The sequence below is a fragment of the Macaca fascicularis genome, chromosome 12 (genome assembly GCF_037993035.2).
Source record: "Macaca fascicularis isolate 582-1 chromosome 12, T2T-MFA8v1.1".
In the NCBI taxonomy this organism is placed as follows: domain Eukaryota; kingdom Metazoa; phylum Chordata; class Mammalia; order Primates; family Cercopithecidae; genus Macaca; species Macaca fascicularis.
Window position 1 is genome coordinate 135,244,704 of NC_088386.1, and position 20,671 is coordinate 135,265,374.

The following is a 20,671-nucleotide window of genomic DNA, read 5'->3' on the forward strand; positions in this document are numbered from 1 at the left end:
AGATCTGCAGACTGGGCCCTGGCAGAATAAATGAGCGGACTGGACCCAGTCCAGGCTCGGGACAGGTTACAAATAGCAAGAGAACAAGAAATGCTGGCTTGTTTTTGTACACTGCTATCTCTTGGCGGGTAGAAAGACACAGAAAAAGGGGAGAAAGAGGTGGATCTGGTCTGGAAATCCCAGGAAAGCCAGGCCACGCAGAAGACAGCTCCCAGCACACCCAAAGCCAGAGAATCTGCGGCCTTGGAGGCGAGGCTCAGCCCCGCCCACCAGCCAGGTGCAGAGGCTGCTCAGAGAGCACAGGCAGGTACTCCAGACAAGCGCAGAGAGACAACTCCACTCCCAGCTGGTTTGGTCCATGCCACCAGCTGGACGTGTTTTATCTCAGTCCCAAAATGCATGGTTTTTAGACCTCCCATGGTACCTCTCTCACAACTCAAAGCCGGTGCAGTGCGTTTCTGGAGGCCTGCGCAGCTTCCTCTGCACCACCTCTCTCACCACCCTCCAATACAACTGGGGCAACGGCAGCCTCTACTCGTTACCCTCTCCTCCCACTCCCCTTCATTCCATCAGTGCCCCAAAATCCCTATTACAGGAGGCCTTGTCTGACCCCTGCAGCAGCCCAGTTATCCCTGAGATTCTCACACTGACCTTCGTCCAAACCCCCTGGTGCAAACATCAAATGACATCTAATAAAACTGACACACTAAAAAACAGCTGCATCTGAGCTCAAAGTTTATTCACGCTGAGCTTTTAAAATCCAAAACTACCATTTGATGTTCAAAATTTAAATATCCACTATGTAAAAGAGGAAAAAATAAATTCCTATTATTTTTCTAAGGGAGTTCTCCAAATCCTCAGCAGCTGCCATGAGATTCCTATGGATTTTTATGTACAAAGTTTAGACTGATAGGACCACAGTATTCAGTGAGATTCTGAGCTCAGTCCATCCAGAAGATTCCATAAGCATCCAAGGCAGAAGTGAGATTCAGCCACTAACCACAGTTCAAAAGCCACTGGTGGAAGATTCTGGATCAGGTATCACACGGGGTCCAGGGCCTCCAGGCTCCCACCCAAGGCGGAGATTCTACCAAAAGCGTAGGTTCGGTTCCCCAGTGGCTGAGTTTTGTTTCCAGAGAGCATGTGTGTAAAACTGACTTGAAAGGTATCCAAATAAACTGTGAAGGCAGAGGTCATCTGTATTTAAGAAACCTATATATTTAGTTTACATAAAAGCAGAAAATACAGAATCTGGCTTTGAAGAAAACAATGGTAAAGATGTTATACTGACAAGTAATTTTAACCAATGTCTCTGAATGAATATACCAACTCAGATACATCAGCTACCTTGTTGCTATCCAGGTGAAGGCCGGCTGCCCTGCCCTACCCTTCCGTCATAAGAGGGTCTGGGCTTTGCCTGTAAACACAGGGCTACCCCATTGCTCACTGTCCCAGTGAAGTCCTCTGCTCTGCCAATTTCCATCAGCTGCAGGGCCAGGTGCCACCAGAAGGCAAAAGCCAAAGCCAAGTATCTTTCTAAAGAAACAGGGCCTGATAACAGGAAGCAACCCTAGCCCCAGGAGGCAATGGGCCCAGCCCGGGTCACCCCTGGGCACAGAGCCACCCCTGGGCAGTGATCTCCAAGCTCCTGCCCCTGCCCACTCCCCAGGTGAAGCCTAAATGCTCTGATCTGGACATGGGTGAGGAGCACTGAAGCCATGCTCTCTCGGGTGACGTGAGCAACTCAACGGAGACCTACATTGTTCTTTTTTTCTTGAAGACAGTACTGAAGTCTGAAATAACATCCCTCAGCAGAGCTCCAGAGCAGAATCATCCCAGAGAACCACACACGTGGCCCAGGGCACCCTGCAATCTCCTGGCTAAGGCATTAAAAACACCATCTCCTTAGAAAATGCAATCCTTGAGGCCACACCCATGCAAATCAGTCCATCAAATCCACTCATAACAGCATCCATGTAACTTCCAAAGAAACGGAAACACTGATAAACACAAGAAACACCCTTCCCACATGTGATCCTCATGCATCAGGTCTTACAGACACGGAGAGTTCAAGGAAACCGCAGCCAAGAACCAAGAAAGCCACATCCACGCTCAGGCCAGGGCCACTGGGCCTTGTGACTGCTTCCCTCAGCAGAAGTGCTGGCAGTTGAGTAGGGAGACATCAAGATGTCATGACAAAAAGAGGCTGGGGGCCTGAACACAAAGCGAGAAGAGTGGGATGTGTCCCCACCCCAGATACCCTCCTAGTTTCTAACACATTCGGGCCAGGGTGGTCCCTACAGTGGTTGGGGCATGGGGTCCTGCTGGTGCTGCTGCTCCCTCACCCCAGGACACCCCAGCTCTTCCCTGAACCTCAGCTGCAGCAAGCCAGTCACAGAGCAGTGAGCTCAGCTGTTCACACTAGGCTGTGCAAGCATGGACATAGCCCCACCCCTGCCTTCCTGAACCATCGAGAAATTACGTTTTACCAAATCTTACTGAGGACTGGAGAAGAACAAAAATGAACCAAATCACAGACAGATGTAAAAGCAGAGAGACAATTCAACTGTTCTCAGAAGCTAGAGAGGGGCCCCAGTGGGGACAGCCCCACTGAGCTCCAGCCTGCCACCCAAATGCCTGAAGGTGCATCTCCTGAAGGCTGGGCTGCATGGGACAGAGGAGGACCATGGCGGGGTGCCAGCACTTCCGGGCTGGGTCCTCCACCGGTGCTGCTGCTTAGAGATGCCTCTGCACCCTTCCAGCTGTCAGACAGCCTCTGCGTCTTATCATCCCGTTGCAACAGGCTGGACATGGAGACGGACATCATGTCTCAAAAGCAGCCTTTGGGGATGCTCACGTGTATGTTTGCATTCAGAAAAGAACCACCTGCCTTGAATGAAGCATCTGCCTCAAAGCCACAGGGCTCCCCGTGCTGAGGGCCACAGTGAGAGGACACCTGCGCCCTGCAGTCCTCGGCCCAAGCCCACACCCCCTCCAGGCCAGGCACCCTGGCCCTGTCCTGATGCTGCAAGACCAAGGATGAAAAGCCCACCAGAGATAAAGGGCACTGAAGATCTGACTCCCCCGTCAGCAGTCATACCCTAGTCCCTGTCACTCGGAAAACCGGGCTCACTGCAGCACCCACTAAACATCTCTAACAGGACCCTAACCTCCCATCTCCACCATCATCAGAGCCACCGTTACCATCAAGGACTCGGCTTTCAACATGTACAGTGCATCAGGCACTACAAAAACTAAAACTCCTCATCTCTCCGGTTTACCAGTGAAAACCTCTGCTTTCCGTGTCTCCAGTTTCCCCTAGGACCTCCTCAAATGTTCCAAAACTTTTTATCCACTAGTACATCAGAAAGAAAAAATTAACCTTGCCTTCCTCCCTCCCCGAACCTATCACGAAAACAAGGCAGTGCTGTGGAAGCACATGAGAGAGATGTGGGGCGAAGGTTGCCTTTGCTCCTGCACAGCCACATGGAGACCGCAGGCGTTCCGGCAAAGACAGGGCCAGGCAGCACCTCGGCAAGCCTGCGGCAGGAAGGTGTGCGTTGTGCGGTGTCAGACCAGGATGAGAAGACAGGGCTGGAAGAATCAGCCCCAGTTGATTTGGATTCAGTCCATGTGAAAACGAAGAGCATCAAGAATTCTGCATCACACTACCTAACAGGGAGGAAGGAATTCCCGTCAATACGGCCTTACCCTAGATGTGAAGAAGTGAGAAAGGCTTCAGGACAACACACGGAAACCCTAAGTGTACTCAGAACAGACTCCACAGCCTTGCCTGACACTCTGACAGCATTTCACAAACCCTACTGAAACAACAAGTCACTGAGAAACACAGTGCTAATAAACATCCAATTTCTACATATTTCCTAGGATAACTCAGATATTTAAAAAGGAATATCCTTGGCTATGAATGCAAACTAATTGAAAGAAAACCGTTAGCTCTTATAACGAAACGTATTCTCTTGACTTTAGCAGCTGCTGTGGTCTGAATGTTGGTGTCCCCCCTGAAATTCATGTACTAAAATGTAATACCCAATGTGATAGTATTAAGAGGTGGGGCCTCTGGGGAGTGATTAAGTTATGGACTCTCAGGAATAGGATTAGTGCCTCTTATTAAAGGCGCTTATTAAAGAGGTTCAAGTGAGACCCCTCACCCCTTCCAACAGGTGAGGATACAGCAAGAAGGCATCATCTATGAAGCAGAGAGCAGCCCTCACCAGACACCAAGTCCGCTAGCACCTTGATCTTGGACTTCCCAGCCCCTAGAACTGTGAGCAAGAAATTTCTGTTATTTACATATCATCCACCCTAAAGAATTTGATGATAGCAGGCTGAACGAACGTAGACATCACCTAAACAACCAGATTATGGATGCAATCTTCTAAGAAAATGGTCTAAGCATTTAAAATTTAAAATTTTTTAAAAAACTGGCCCCAATCACAAAACTTCTTTTAGAGAAAAGCTCTGAAGACAATGGCTTCACAATAACAAACCCTGACATCTCAAGTGGATACAAACTCAAAGAGTTAATTTGAACCTTTGAGAATGTAGTTATATACAGAAAAAAAACTCCCCCAGTTAATGACCATCACTAAAAAATGAACATTAAGACACACAGACCAACTTTACCTCATTCTTTATAAATGCTATTTCAAATGGAACAAAAATAAGTACATTTAGGTCATTTATGTATTTTGTAAAAAACAAATACGCTGCAGTAAGTTTTACTACTCCTTTTGAACGTACAGAGTCTTGGTGAAAGCTAGGAAATGATAGTCATCTTGAATACTGTGTCTCAAGGTAAAATCCCAGGAGCTCTACAGCTGCGTGTCAGCACGGAACCCCACTGGGTCCTGAGTCCGGGTTGTAGCACTGAAGGAAAGACAGCAAGGGGACGGGGTGCAGAGATGGAGGAGAGTACAGTGAGGGCTGAGGGAGACGAGGGAGCCTGGGGTCCAGTGCGAACAAAGCCACCATGAGCCAGCCGGGCTCAGGACCCTCACAGACAACCAAGAGCCTGCAGGCCCAGCATCATCTTGGAGGGAAACAGCCGCCTACACTCTCCAGGGGACTCCCAAAGGCCTGGCCTACGCGCTTCGGTCTCCGAATCAGCTGTGCCTAGCTCCCTGAGAGGCAGAATTTGTCTTTTCTATTTGTATTTGTTTTCCTAAAAAGGGGGACGGAGAGAGAAGCAAACATGAAAATAACGCCCCAAGGCCTCCGTCCCCACCACTGCGTATCACTCCTAAAGGGCCAGCACTCCCAGTGTCTTATTGATTAGGTGGCTGAAAGCAAACCAGTTTAAAAACTCAAGGTCAGATATAATTCAAAAAAGTTTAGGTAGATGCCTCAGTTGATTTTTGTCTTAATTTTAATTTCTTAAAATTAACTGTAATTTTCATTATAATTTTCCCTAAAGTGCCCATTTTTTGCCATGTTCTCATGAAATAAACAAAGGGAAGGATGATAAGTGACCACAACATGAAAGCTTCAGCCCAAATCTCAGAGTTCGCTTGGTTATACCAATCACCCAGTCACTCCTTCAGTCCCAGCATTCTAAGGACTGGCAAAGACAGCTCAGAGAAAGTTCACAAAAAGACAGAGGACGGACAGATAAAGTTCCCTGATGGCAAAACCCACGCTCGTCGAAACCAACTGTGATACAAGGCCTGCGTTGCAGGACAGGGCCCCAGACGGCAGGGCCGGACCGGCGGGAGGCCCACCAACCCTTCTCGCAGGGGTGTTTCAGCCTCAGCAACTTTCTGGGGGACAGCCTCCCTTGGCCTCCACATCCCTCAGGGGGCTTCCATGCCCAGCCCATCCCTCTCACGGCATGAACCACAGTGGACCAGGATGCCTGCTGCCCTGCCTGCCCTGGCCAGGAAGCTCACACAAGCAGAGAGGCTCGATGCCTCCGAGGTCCCAGGTGCCCGGCATTCTGCCGCAGAGAGGCTTGTGCTCCTTGAGGGCAGGTGACCAATTCTAGCAGTGCCAGATTGGCCTCTGATGTGCTGCCCAGCCTCAGCCTACCTAAGCACTCAATAGCAGTAACACTGGTTTCCTCATCTACAAAACAGAAATAACGTGTCCAGCTCATGTCATAGGCTATATGCAAACACAAATGAAGCAGCAGCAAAGCAAACCTCAGAACAAACCTGCTGTTTATTGTGTTCTCTTAAACGCGCAGAGGGGTTGACTTGGAGCAAGCAAGTCATCAAGACTGATGTATTATTATGATGAGTTTTGAATACCTATGGTCAAGGAGAGCCAGACCTTTGACAGCAGTAGCTCCTGCCTCACACAGCCTGGCACCCAGAGGCAGCCACGCACCTGCACACCTGTCCACGTGCGACCTGCCCCCACCACCGGGTGCCTCAATCACAGCCTTTCTGTTCCCCGCCAAGCTGTGCTCAATGGTTTCTAATGATTCTCACACTGAGTTTTCTATGTCAAATACATACCAGGAGTTCATTCTTAAATTTCAATATCATTAATCATCCAACATTCAGCATCTCAGAACTCAGAAATTTGCATTTCTACAATAGTGGCTTTGAAAAAGGGACACAAATGCAAATGTTCCACAAACTGTGTAAGAATTTCCAGAGAATTGCCAAAACAAACCATCAATGCTCCATTGACAGTGAATTTTCTGAGCTCTTCAGAATGACTGAGTACTCGTGATTTTTAAAAGACAAAACACAATTTGAGGATCAAAAAAAAAAAGTAGGTTGAAAAATAAGTCCTTGACTACATGATTTCCAGAACAAACCTTGACTGATTAAGATCCCAGATAATGATGGCATGGAGAATCCAGGCTAGTGACAATCTGAGAGCGCAGACGCCCCGTGCCGGGTGGCTGGGAGGATGCACATTCAGACAGGCGGGGCTGTGCGTCAGAAAACGTACACAAGTATTTTTGAACCCTTTCCTTTAGAAAGCGGAAACAAGCGGTACATGGGGATCAAAAGCATTTCTCACCCCAACATCAGCCTGAACCATCAAGGCATTTCCGCTGTCCTTCTCTAAAGCATTTCTCACCCCAACATCAGCCTGAACCATCAAGGCATTTCCGCTGTCCTTCTCTAAAGCATTTCTCACCCCAACATCAGCCTGAACCATCAAGGCATTTCCGCTGTCCTTCTCTAAAATCTCCAGTTGATGCAGGGCTGGTCTACTCTCCCATGTTCTCATGGCTCAACCTCACTCCCTCCTACCCAGAATCCCCAGGGCTGCTCATTGCAGGGGCCATGAAGATGCTCTTCTCCAGCTGGCACCAGGCGTGCTCTCAGGCCCTGTCTCCGTGTCCGAGCTCCCCTGGACTCCTGCCAGCTGGCTGCACCTGCTGCCTGCACACCCCCTCCTCCTGGGAGCCCTCTTGGGCCTCCCGCAAAGCCACTCTCAGCTCCCAGGCTTTCTCATTACCTCCTGCCACCCTATTTCTGAGCAAGGGTCATGCTCAGAATCTGCAACCCACCTGCGACCAGAAGCTCAGAATCAATGTCTTGGGTTAACTGCAGGTCTTCAAAATTCCTTTTCTGCCTCTTAAAACTTTGTAGTATTACTAGCCGGGTACAATAGGTCATACCTGTAATCCAGCACTTTGGGAGGCCGAGGGGGCAGGATTGCTTGAGTCCAGGAGTTGGGGACCAGCCTGGACAACATGGTGAGACCCAGTCTCTACAAAAAATTTTAAAAGTTAGCTGGGTGTGGTGGCATGCACCTGTGATCCCAGCTACTAGGGAGCCTGAGGCAGGAGGATCACTGAAGCCCAGGAAGCTGAGGCTGCAGTGCATACCACCACACTCTAGCCTGGGCGACAGCAAGACCCTAACACACACATACACACACATCACCACCACACTCCACACACACCACCACCACACTCCACACACATCACCACCACACTCCAGCCTGGGCGACAGCAAGACCCTAACACACACACACACACACACACACACACATCACCACCACACTCCACACACATCACCACCACACTCCACACACACCACCACCACACTCCAGCCTGGGCGACAGCAAGACCCTAACACACACACACACACACACACACACATCACCACCACACTCCAGCCTGGGCGACAGCAAGACCCTAACACACACACACACACACACATCACCACCACACTCCAGCCTGGGCGACAGCAAGACCCTAACACACACACACACACACACATCACCACCACACTCCAGCCTGGGCGACAGCAAGACCCTAACACACACACACACATCACCACCACACTCCACACACATCACCACCACACTCCACACACACCACCACCACACTCCACACACATCACCACCACACTCCAGCCTGGGTGACAGCAAGACCCTAACACACACACACACACACACACACACATCACCACCACACTCCAGCCTGGGTGACAGCAAGACCCTAACACACACACACGCATCCAACGCACACCCTGTGCAAAACACAACACTCTCAACCCTGTCTAAAAACACACACACTCCCTGTCTAAAACACACACACCTCCATCTCACACACATGCACTCACCGTCACACACACACACACCCTAACACACACACATACACACCGCCTCAAACACACATCCATCTCACGCACTTACCCAACACATACACACATACACACCCTGCCTAAAACACACACTCTGTCTAAAACACACATACACACACACCTTAACACACACATCCTGTCTAAAACACACACCCATACTTTAACATACAGTCTAAAACACACACACACCCTAACACATACACCACACCCTAAAACACACAAACACACCCTAACACACACACACATGCACACAGACCATAACACACACACCCCTGTCTAAAACACACATACATACACACCTTAACAAACATATATCCTATCTAAATACCCATACCTTAACACACAGTCTAAAACACACACACACCCTAACACACACGCATGCACACACAACACACACACCCGTCTAAAACACACACACCCTAACACACACATACCCTCACACACACACACTCTTAAAACACACACATACCCTGACACATACACCGTCTAAACACACGCCCTAACACACACACAAACAGCCTGTCTAAAACCACCAGACACACCCTAAAACACACACATATCCTAACACATACACACACAGTGTGTAAAACACACACACCCTAACACACACACACCCTGTCTAAAACACACACACACCCGAACACACTGTCTCACACATACCCTAACACACACACCCTATCTAAAACACACACACCCTAACACACACACATCCTATCTCATACACACCCTGTCTAAAACATACACACATAACCTGTCCAAAACACACACACACCCTAACACATACACATTGTGTCTAAAACACAAAACCACCCTAACACACACACACACACACACACACACACACACACTCTTTGCGGTATTCCTGAAACATTCAACCACTGCAGAGCATTAAATGCCACAAAAATGCATCTTTATGAGATCATTTCTATATTAAAATTGATATTATTTTATATATATTAAAATTATTATATTAAAATATTGGCAGCCACAATGGTTAAAATAAACAGATTCAAGATCAAATAAAGTTAGAGCAGGACATGAGGACTGGAAGCACCCCCAGAGCGAGAGCCTTCTCCCTGGGACTCACAGGATTAACACTTAACAGTGGTTTGAAGCAATTGGATTACCAGGAACTCACTAACCACCAAGTTATTGTTGACAGAGACTCTTTAGCTGCTTTTGTGTAGATGGGGTAGTTCAGACTGAACAGAATATTAAGAAATCATAGAATGGCCCAAATTAAAACACTGATCTTTATTACACAAGTTTCCCACAACATCCTTTTCTTTATTATTTTTTATTTATTATTTTTTTTGAGACAGAGTCTTGCTCTGTCAGCCAGGCTACAGTGCAGTGGCACAATCTCAGCTCACTGCAACCTTGCCTCCCTGCAACCTTACCTCCCAGATTCAAGCAATTCTCCTGCCTCGGCCTCCCAAGTAGCTGGGACGACAGGTGCGCACCACCACGCCTGGCTAATTGTTGCATTTTTAGCAGAGACGGGGGTTTCACCGTGTTAACCAGGCTGGTCGTGAACTCCTGACCTCAAATGATCTGCCCACCTCAGCCTCCCAAAGTACCAGGATTACAGGTTTGAGCCACCGTGCCTGGCCACTTATTTTGTCTTGAACTCAACATTATCCGTACCTCGCACCAAGATTCCAGGAGCGAGAGGATGCTCAAATTACTCGCCACTGCCTGCTCGACCAGCTTCCTATCGAGAGCATCATCTGGGTGACACAGACACGTCCCAGCAAATCCACTGCGGGGCTCCTTGACACTGAGAACATTTCTGGGCAAGACTTTCTCTAGGCACAAACGTTCCAGAAGGGAAAGTAAATGACACTGGAGGGACAGGGTAGTGTTAAGTGGGTGGCCAAGTAACAATGTCTGCCTTTGCTGCTGGCCAGTCAAGTGGCCAGTATCCTAAGCCCTTAACCACAAGGAAAGACAAAGACAGTTACTTGGGGAACTGTCCTTGGAGGAAAACAAGCGAATGGGAGGGAAAAGGAGCCTTGGCTTGTCCTGCCAGCAGGCCCCTGTAGGCTTCCTGTCCACGCTCCTGGTTTCATGCCGGGGACTCGGCTTCAGGGCAGAGGCTCTGTGCCCTGCATGGCGCATCCCCACAGGGAGGGTGTGGAGGGCTGGCCGGGCAAGGGGTGTAAGGCTCCAGGGCCTCCTTTCAAAGGAGAGCTCTTCCAGGCTAAGTCAATCCAGGTTCTTTCCTCAGGCCGCTCACATCATTAGAAATCGTTATTTAGAGCAATAAAATCCCAACAGTTAAGCAGCTTTGACGTCAGAGAACCAGGGCCTGGCTCTGGCAAAGTTCAGCGGGAACAGCAATAAAACCATAACACAAAACTCACCCAGCAGCAGACGACTTTCACAGAACACAGGGAGAGGAAAGCCATGCACACCACACTAGAAGGGCACTTCATCATCAGGGCAAAGCCAAGTCACACTCCAAATGTGAGAGGGGGCCCACGGGCAGCTGGACTCCCCCAGCCCAGCCTGCCCAGGGAGTGAGGGGCAGCATGGTCACCCACACCAGGTCACACAGGAGCAGAACCCCACGCCAGGTGGGTGGGCAAGGGTGAGCCAGGCAGGCAAGAGTGAGCCGGGTAGGCAGGGCAAAGGACAGGGCCAGCCAGCAGAGGACGGCACAAGAGACGCATGGAGGGAGGGGAGGTACGGCCAGGCAGGCCCCGAGCACCGCGTTGCCCGGTGATGGCAAGGCAGGCCACGACCCGGCTCCTTGGCTCAAGGAAAAGGAACAGCGGTTCCATGGCTGTGCTCCGACACACCTAGAAATTTCCCGCTCAAGACAGCAGACTGAATCCTTCAGTATTAATGATTTCTCTTCTTCCCAAAACCCACTAAAATGATGAAAGACAAGATTGGAAAGCACTTCCAGCAATGCCTGGCAGTGGACGAACAGGTGCATCAGCTGACAAGAAACGCAGAGGAACTTCCCGAAACTAGAGTGCTCTGGGGATGGAGCTGCCGGGGAAGCCACACCAGCAAGTGGGCCTCGCATGGGAGTGGGGACACAGATCTGCGCAAGCCCCATCCCCGGCCCGAGACGTGGACACAGGCCACTGCGCCACCAGCCAGTGTGTGCGTGTGGTGGCACGCGCAGGTTTTGGCACAAGGGGTCCTGCCGCCCAGGGTCCTCTGGGAGGAAGGGCAGACACATCAGGGAAAGATGATAGTGGACAGGGCAGAGGAGGCAGCCAGCGGACTTCAGGCCCCAGGCAAACCACCCTAGCTGCACCCTCCCCACAGACGGAGAGCAGAGAATGGGCTGGGCGGAGGGGCAGCCCTGCCCTCGCCAGCGCGGCCGGTCTTCAGCCTCCGACCCACTGAGACAGAGAATGGAGAGGTCGTGGGTGGCAACGAGGCGCATACAACCCAACTCACAGGGGCAGGACAGGCCCGGGCAGGCCGGTGATCAAACTGAACTGCAGCGGCTGAAATTCCCACAGAAAAGGCCAAACCCAGCACCCTGTGGTTTCCAGAGCTGAGCCTCAAAGAACACAGCCTGAAAAGGTTAGAGACAAGTGGATGGAGAAATATTTGTTAGCCAAAAGAAACCAAGGGTAGAAATACCTCATGAAACACTGTAAGCTCTTGGTCAAAGAAACATTAAACAAAGAGAAATATATTGTATTTTGATAAGAGAGCTGATCTACCAAAAGAACAGTCATTAATTTTTAAGCATTGAAGAAAACATTGAACTATATAAGCAAAAAATGGATATTAATGTAAAAAGAATATTACAAAACTATAATCACAGTAGAAAAACACACTTTTCCAAGAAATCGAACAGACAGAAAAAAATAAGTAAAGCTATACTGATTTAAATAACGAGTTAATATATAAATAAAATAACATATAAAGCATACGTATCCTCCTACATATAAATAAAATATATATAAATGAGAGAGTCTCGCTCTGTCTCCAGGCTGGAGTACAGTGGCGCCATCTTGGCTCGCTGCAACCTCTGCCTCCCGGGTTCAAGCAATTCTCCTGCCTCAGCCTCCTGGGTAGCTGGGACTACAGGCACGCGCCACCACGCCCAGCTAATTTTTGTATTTTTAGTAGAGACGGGGTTTCACCATGTTAGCCAGGATGGTCTCGATCTCTTGACCTCATGATCCGCCCACCTTGACCTCCCAAAGTGCTGGGATTACAGGTGTGGGCCACCGTGCCCAGCCAAGAACTTTAAATACAATATTGATATATACATATAGCTGTTTTTAGGCTAAAACAAAATCATAGAGCATACTTTCTCTTCAAATGCCTGCAGAGCACGTACAAATTATGATTATGTGTACACCAAGTCATACAAAAATATGCACCCCCATTAAAATAATCAAGAGAACTCAAACAATAATTTTCCCCTCGCACACTGACAAAAATGAAAGAGACTGAACCTGCCCAGTGCTGGTACAGCACAAATGAAAAACATGCATCCTCTTACACTGGAATTAGGAAGATCAGCTGGAATGAGGCCTCTGGAGCAATCCGACAGTAAACCTAATGCTGTTTTTAAGTGCATGGGCCCGCTGACCCAGCTTCCACTTCCTGGAACTTGTCTAGTAGGGATACTTAGAAGTTTACAAAATATATGTATAATAATTGTTTGATGCCAATTTGGGATTGGTATAAACACTGCTACAACCACATAAATATCCATTCGCAAGGGATCAAAAAGAGCAAGTTATATTTACACACATACTGATACCAAAAGATGCTTATAACACATTAAAATGGACAGAATGTAAAACACAGGGCCCTGCATATAGAATTATACTCTATGAAAATGCTCACACACACAACACTATGTTTAGACATAGAAAAAAGATACGCTTTCACCCAACAGCCGCCCAGTGCAGGAGGGAGGGAGCCAGCTCCACTCGATGTCTGTTTAGATGCTTTGATCCACAGCGCTTAATTTTGTCTTGGAATCATCATAAACCATTTCTTTACATCAGTCAATACATAAACAATTTAACTCAATAAAACTTCCACGTCTAAAAAAACATGGAATCCTGCCCTCTGGAATTTTCAGACAAAGCCGATTCCACCCAGGGAAAGACGTGTGTAAGCGTTCCAGGCAATCTCAAAGAGAGTGGCCCAGACCCTGAGCCTCTGCTCTAAGGAGCTGGACCCACAGCCAAGGCTAACAGAGCCTCAGGTGCTTGTCCAAGCATCTGTTCAGTGGCCACTGTCTTCTCTCTCAGGTGGACGCAAGACAGAAGTCGATGGCTAAGTGCCCTTGAAGGCCACGGTGCGCTGGAAGTGGCAGGAGGCTGGGCAGCACGGGAGTGGCTGTGTAGGAGCCCCACACTCAGGCAGCTCGGTGGTGGGCCCCAAGGTTTCGTTATGGCGCACGCTCGGTGACTTTCCGAGCACGGACAGTGTGAAGTCGTAAATGGATGGGCCACGACATGCTTCGGAGGCTTTCCGAGGACGGACAGTGTGAAGTCGTAAATGGATGGGCCACGACATGCTTCGGTGACTTTCCGAGGACGGACAGTGTGAAGTTGTAAAGAGATGGCCCATGACATGCTTTGGTGACTTTCCGAGGATGGACAGTGTGAAGTCGTAAATGGATGGCCCATGACATGCTTTGGTGACTTTCCGAGGATGCACAGTGTGAAGTTGTAAAAGGATGGCCCATGACATGCTTCGGAGGCTTTCTGAGGACGGACAGTGTGAAGTCGTAAATGGATGCCCCATGACATGCTTCGGAGGCTTTCTGAGGACGGACAGTGTGAAGTCATAAATGGATGGCCCATGACATGCTTCAGTGGCTTTCCGAGGACGGACAGTGTGAAGTCGTAAAGAGATGGCCCATGACATGCTTCGGAGGCTTTCTGAGGACGGACAGTGTGAAGTCGTAAATGGATGGCCCATGACATGCTTCAGTGGCTTTCCGAGGATGGACAGTGTGAAGTCGTAAATGGATGCCCCATGACATGCTTTGGTGACTTTCCGAGGACGGACAGTGTGAAGTCGTAAATGGATGCCCCATGACATGCTTTGGTGACTTTCCGAGGACGGACAGTGTGAAGTCGTAAATGGATGCCCCATGACATGCTTTGGTGACTTTCCGAGGACGGACAGTGTGAAGTCGTAAATGGATGCCCCATGACATGCTTCAGTGGCTTTCCGAGGACGGACAGTGTGAAGTCGTAAATGGATGGCCCATGACATGCTTCGGAGGCTTTCCGAGGATGGACAGTGTGAAGTCGTAAATGGATGCCCCATGACATGCTTTGGTGACTTTCCGAGGATGCACAGTGTGAAGTTGTAAAAGGATGGCCCATGACATGCTTTGGTGACTTTCCGAGGACGGACAGTGTGAAGTCGTAAAGAGATGGCCCATGACATGCTTCGGTGGCTTTCCGAGGATGGACAGTGTGAAGTCGTAAAGAGATGGCCCATGACATGCTTTGGTGACTTTCCGAGGATGCACAGTGTGAAGTCGTAAAAGGATGGCCCATGACATGCTTCGGAGGCTTTCTGAGGACGGACAGTGTGAAGTCGTAAATGGATGCCCCATGACATGCTTCAGTGGCTTTCCGAGGACGGACAGTGTGAAGTCGTAAATGGATGCCCCATGACATGCTTCGGTGGCTTTCCGAGGATGGACAGCGTGAAGTCGTAAATGGATGGCCCATGACACGCTTCTGAAGCTCAGAGCAGTACAGGCTTGCCTCCCAATCCCGTGGGTCCCCCACCTGCCAGCTCTGTGACCTCAGGTAAGTTACTTCTTCCCTCCAGGCCTGAGATGATCTGGGGCTGTACTAAATGCATATAGAATTATATGTAAAATGCTGAGCGCAGCCTCTCACAGAGGCACTCAAACACCAGGAGCAACCATGGCCACCACCTGAATGGGAACATGAGCTTCTTCCCAGGCAGCCCAGACGCGCGGTCGGAGGAGCACTCCCACCCCTCACACAACCCCTCATAAAACAACAAAGACACTGAGCAAGAAACCAGCTCTCCACATCACAACCTAACCTTTAAACATCACCCTCGTCAAAAAGCACTTCTCTCCTGGCAGCGACGAAACCTGTGTGCCACTCAAGTCAGCCTGCAAACCAGGGCCGCAGACTTGACTCCAGACCCTCCCAGGTTTTATCATTCTTCTTACACCAAGAGGAAGAACAAACCATCCATTCTGCACTGTGTGCTGTCAAAAACCAACAGTGACCACTATCAAGAAAAACAAAAGTCTCGAATTCAGAAAGAAAGCTGCAGCCACAGGAAAGTCTACTTTGGGAAAAGAAAGCCCCGCTGTGTGCCCAGAGAAGAAAGGACCAGGCCTTACCTGGATGGCTTTGGGAGCTCATTGCTGGCAACGTCCACTCCTTTAAGTGATTCGAAATGGCTCAAAATTTCCACGGAAACGATAGCTCCAGCGAGCTCCAAACTCCCACCAACACATACAAGTACCCGGACAGTCAGGGCTGGGTCACAGACGTTCAAGCACAGAGCCTTGCCGGCAAGGTCTCATGAGCCAGGTAACCCACAGGGAGAGCAGAGGCGTCCGCTGGCTTCTGCAGATGAACCTGCAAGGTTAGGAGAAAAGAGACTGGAGTTACAACATGGAAGTTCTGATCTAGAAAACAACATCCAACTAGGGAAATGATGACTTCTTTTTTTTTTTTTTTTTTTGAGACAGAATCTTGTTCTGTCACCCAGGCGGCAGGGCAGTGGCACGATCTGGGCTCACTGCAACCTCCACCACCCCCACAACCCTGGGTTCAAGCAATTCTCCTGCCCCAGCCTCCCGAGTAGCTGCGATCACAGGTGCATGCCACCAGGCATAGCTAATTTTTGTATTTTTAGTCGAAACAGGGTTTCGCCATGTTGGCCAGGCTGGTCTCGAACTCCTGACCTCAAGTGATCCACCCACCTCGGCCTCTCAAAGTGCTGGGATTACAGGCATGAGCCACCATGCCCCACCAGCTTCCTTCTTTATCCTTGTTCTGACCAAGGACTGATAGAACAGTTCATATGGAATCATTTCTACAAATACGAGCAGTTGGGATTTTTGTTAGTAAATCACAGACATGTAAAAATGTCTCTGGAGAGCCGGGTTTCTCAGCCTCAGCACCACTGGGATTTTGGTTTGCGTATTTAGTTGTTGGGGTTTAGGGCTGCCATACACATTATAAAACATTTAGCAGGATCCTGGGCCTCCACACACCAGATGCCAGTAGCATCTTCCAAGTCATGACAACCAAAAATGTCTCCAGGGAGTGCCAAAGGTCCTCTTGGGGACAATATCATCCCCTGGTTCAAAATCTCTGATCTAGAGACAGCTTCCTTACTCATTCCAGAAGTTTCCCCAACATTAGGCTTTTCAGAGGAAGCAGAGTATCTTCCAACTAATATAAATTTATTCTAAGTTATATTAGCTTATGAAATAAATATGAAATAAAATGTTTTAAAAGAAAAATCACTTTCAGCACATTCCCACCACAGAATGTCATTACTGCACGTTTGCATCAGCCTCGATCCACAGACATTCATATTCACTATGTCTGCGTAATCACAGAATTTAATTCTAAAGTCCGCATTCCTCACGTAACATGATAACCTAAAATAGTTCCCTCATGTTTCCGTCTTCGTAATGACCGTTTTCTTTTTCATTTTCTGCTTATAAAAACAATACATGCTCATCACAGGCAAGTATTTAAAAAGTCATCCATGATGCCATCACACAGAGACAAGCCCTCGATAACATTCTGACATGCTTCCTTGCCGTTGTTTTTCTTTACCTTTTGCCCATACGAACCTCTAGTGATACAGTTGTCTGCCACGTTCTCTGGGCTGATATTAAAGCCAGGCGTTTTCCAATGGCATTAACAATTCCTGGTAAGCTTCGTTTTGAAGGGCTGTTTCCTATCCCATGTGCGATAGACAGCTGCCCCGTCCCACTTCAGGAGCTTCGGATGAGCCTGATGCTCCCAAGGAAGTGTCAGGCCAAAGAGTGGCATGTGACACCAGCTGAGCTCGTCCAGTTCTCTTTCCAAGGCCTACCTCTTCAATAGATCAGTCACTAGATGAACTCAGTCACTAGATGAACCCAAAAGACACAAGTCTCGGAACTCCCACCACTGAGAGTCCCTGGCTGATCCCAGCTCAAGTACTTCTGTGTTCATCTTTCTTTAAAAAAGTGACAAATTCCTTTTCCTAATTAGTCTAGAACTTTTTTTTTTTTTTTTTTTGCCAATTAATTGCTTATAACCAAAGAACTCTAACCAATTCATCATATAAAGAATCACCCCAGCTCCCAAGGCTGGCTATCTAGATGCTTTCCAATTTTACGTTCATTGTATCTACAACTCTGACTAGTATCTTCATGACTGTTGTTCTGTATCTGGTTCTCTCCTTAGGAACAACAATGACTTATTTGTCTTCAGGGTCCGAAGGTTTATTCATCTCTCGGTCAGAAAGAGACATTGTCTTGAAGGGAATGTAGATGGCCTATTTTGCAAACCCTCACAAATCTCAGATGACAGTGTCCTTCACACAAAAAAACACATCTTGGCTGGGTATAAAAATCTTAGCTGAGAAATATGTCCCCCTCAAATCTTTGGATGTCATTCCCCCCTCAACATTGTAGAGAAGTTTAAGTCCAGCTCAACCACAGCTTCTTTCCAGGTAAAACTTTGGGGGCCGAGTCTTGATGTTGTGATTGTTGCCATTTCCTTCCGCCTGGAATCTACTAGCATTTTTTTTCTTGAATCTTAAAATTCAAAAACGTTGTCAGAAGATACATAAGTAAGAGTCTTTTATTTTGTTCAAAACATGACTCTTTCAACAAATATAGGTCTTCTTTCTGCTCAGGAAAATGCTCTTCAATTACGTCATTGATTATTATTTTTGTTAAACTTGTTCTGGCTTCTTCAGAGTTCCTATGCTATTTGGCTGAAGTCTCCCCATCAGATCTGGCCTCTTTCACCAGTGACACATCTGTTGTTTATTCTGCATTCCCAGGCAGCCTCTCAAGTATGTCCTTCACTTCACTGCTGCTATTTTCCACAATATCCATTTTACTACTTATGGTTTCAAATACAGATTTTAACTAAGCCATGAACTCTTTGTTCTCAACCACTTCCCTTTAAACTCATCCCATCATCTTCTCACTCGGCCTAGTCCCTCCTCATGCATCACCTTCTGCCTCTTTCAAAAGCCAAAGTCTTTTGAAAATATTTTTTCCTGATTTAATTTCATTTTCAGAGGCATATTCTTCTGCACTTCAGAATATTTCCGTCTTCCACACATTCTGGGATACCTTGTTTTTTTTTTTTTTTTGACAGGTCCAAAGGTGAGGTTTATTTCTTTTTATTTATCCTCAAATAAGAATAAGCTCTAGTCCAGACCTGAGGATTGCCAAGAGGCTATGTGTGCTCACTCCTACCCTGTTCTGTGTTCACTTTAACACTGGTCAATTATGCTCCTCAAAGCTACTGTTCTGGCAAGCTGACATGCACAGTTCCCAGCCAAATGTCCAGTGTCTAGCAAGGTTTCACCTAACATCGCACTGACAGCTAGAGACGGATTCTTCTCCCAACTGCGGATTCAACAGAACACAGGCGTTTCCACTATAATAGAAATGTTCTGGAAGAACCTCATGCTCTTGCAAAACTGTATACGAAAAACACAAGGGCTTATCTAAAAAAACAGAAAACTTGCAGGAGACTATTCAAAACTATGCTATTTCATCACCAAGGTATTACAAAAATTAATAACTCAAGAAAAACATGACACAGTTTAAAAATCTATCTATCTACCTATCTATCTATCTAATAGTCCTAATAAACATCCAGTAAACTTAGAAATTTACCTTTTAAAAAGGTGAAAACAGTTTGATGGAACAGTAAAAGGAAGAATTAAAGCATCTAAGTTACAGAATCAGGGACAGCTAAACCCAACTATATCAGTGAGCATATCAAACTGTCTGAACACCCCATTTAAAGGGCAGGGGTTGTCAGACTGGATAAAAAAGCAAGACCCCACTTTCCCAGAGTATAAAGAGGAATCTTGTGAGGAGGACTAAAAAGCATTTGGAGAGAGGAGGCTATGTGTTTTATAAGGTACAATCAATCTTCCCCAAGCACGATACACCCAACTATGTGCTGCTTACAAGGAATCTATCTTATGTTTAAAATACACAAACAGATTAAAAGATGGACAAATGTCTATCATATAACTAATCAAAAGGAAGCGGTAATGGTTATATTTATATTGAAGTAAATTTTAAAGAAAGAACATTACCAGCAATACAGAAGACCACTTCATAGTGATAGCCGGGTTGGTTCGCCAAGTGGACACACAGTCTTAAACATTCATGCACCTGCTAGCAGAGCTTCATACTTGACGCAAGCAGTGTGCACAGGTATTCACTCACACCTCGATATTTCCATACGCGTTTACATTTCAACAATCATGAGTCTATACTGAGACCTCAGATCCCAACATCACAAGGTATAAAAATAAAACCATAATAAAATATAAAATAATAAAAGCCTAAGAAGAAATGGACAAATCTACAATTATAACTCGGAATTTTCACACCCTGCCCTTAGTAACTGTTAGAACAAGTAGACAGAAAGTAAGTAAGAACAGAGAAGACTCGACCACTACCACCCAACTTGACCAAAATGACATTCATGGAACACTCCATAAACAACAGCTGAATACACGTTATTCACATTCTTTTTGGAAAACATGCACAGAACATTTACCAAGATAGAACATCTTCTGGGCCATAAAACCAGTCTCAAATTTAAAAGGACACAAGTCAAGTCATACAAAGTATGTTCTCTGACAAAACTGAAATTAAATTAGAAATCAGTAACAAAGATACCTGAAAATCCTAAGTATTTGCAAACTAACACATCATGGGTCAAAGAAAAAATTTAAAAGAAATTAGAAAGCATTTTGAAATTAATAAAAATGAAAATACAACATATAAAAATCTGCAGTGCTGAGGAGGACATGTAAGCACCAAATGCCTGTGTTAGAAAAGAAGGCTTCGATTCAATGACCTTAGATTTCACTTTAAA

General features: G+C 47.2%; 1 protein-coding gene across 9 annotated transcripts in view; it reads right to left on the bottom strand.

The window, feature by feature from the left end:
- HDAC4 (histone deacetylase 4) overlaps window positions 1-20,671 on the bottom strand; it is a 352,120-nt gene that overhangs the window by 287,877 nt on the left and 43,572 nt on the right. For 5 of the 9 annotated variants that reach the window (XM_065526370.2, XM_065526369.2, XM_045368057.3 and 2 more), the window contains exon 1: window positions 15,922-16,045. Coding sequence is in view for 8 of the 9 variants with exons in the window: in XM_065526369.2 (XP_065382441.1) it covers window positions 15,922-15,943 (22 nt within the window). In the remaining variant the exon portion in view is untranslated. Of the gene's footprint in view, window positions 1-15,921; window positions 16,163-20,671 lie in introns of those variants that run through there. The other 4 variants (XM_074010653.1, XM_045368051.2, XM_045368055.3 and 1 more) reach the window with 1 other exon arrangement.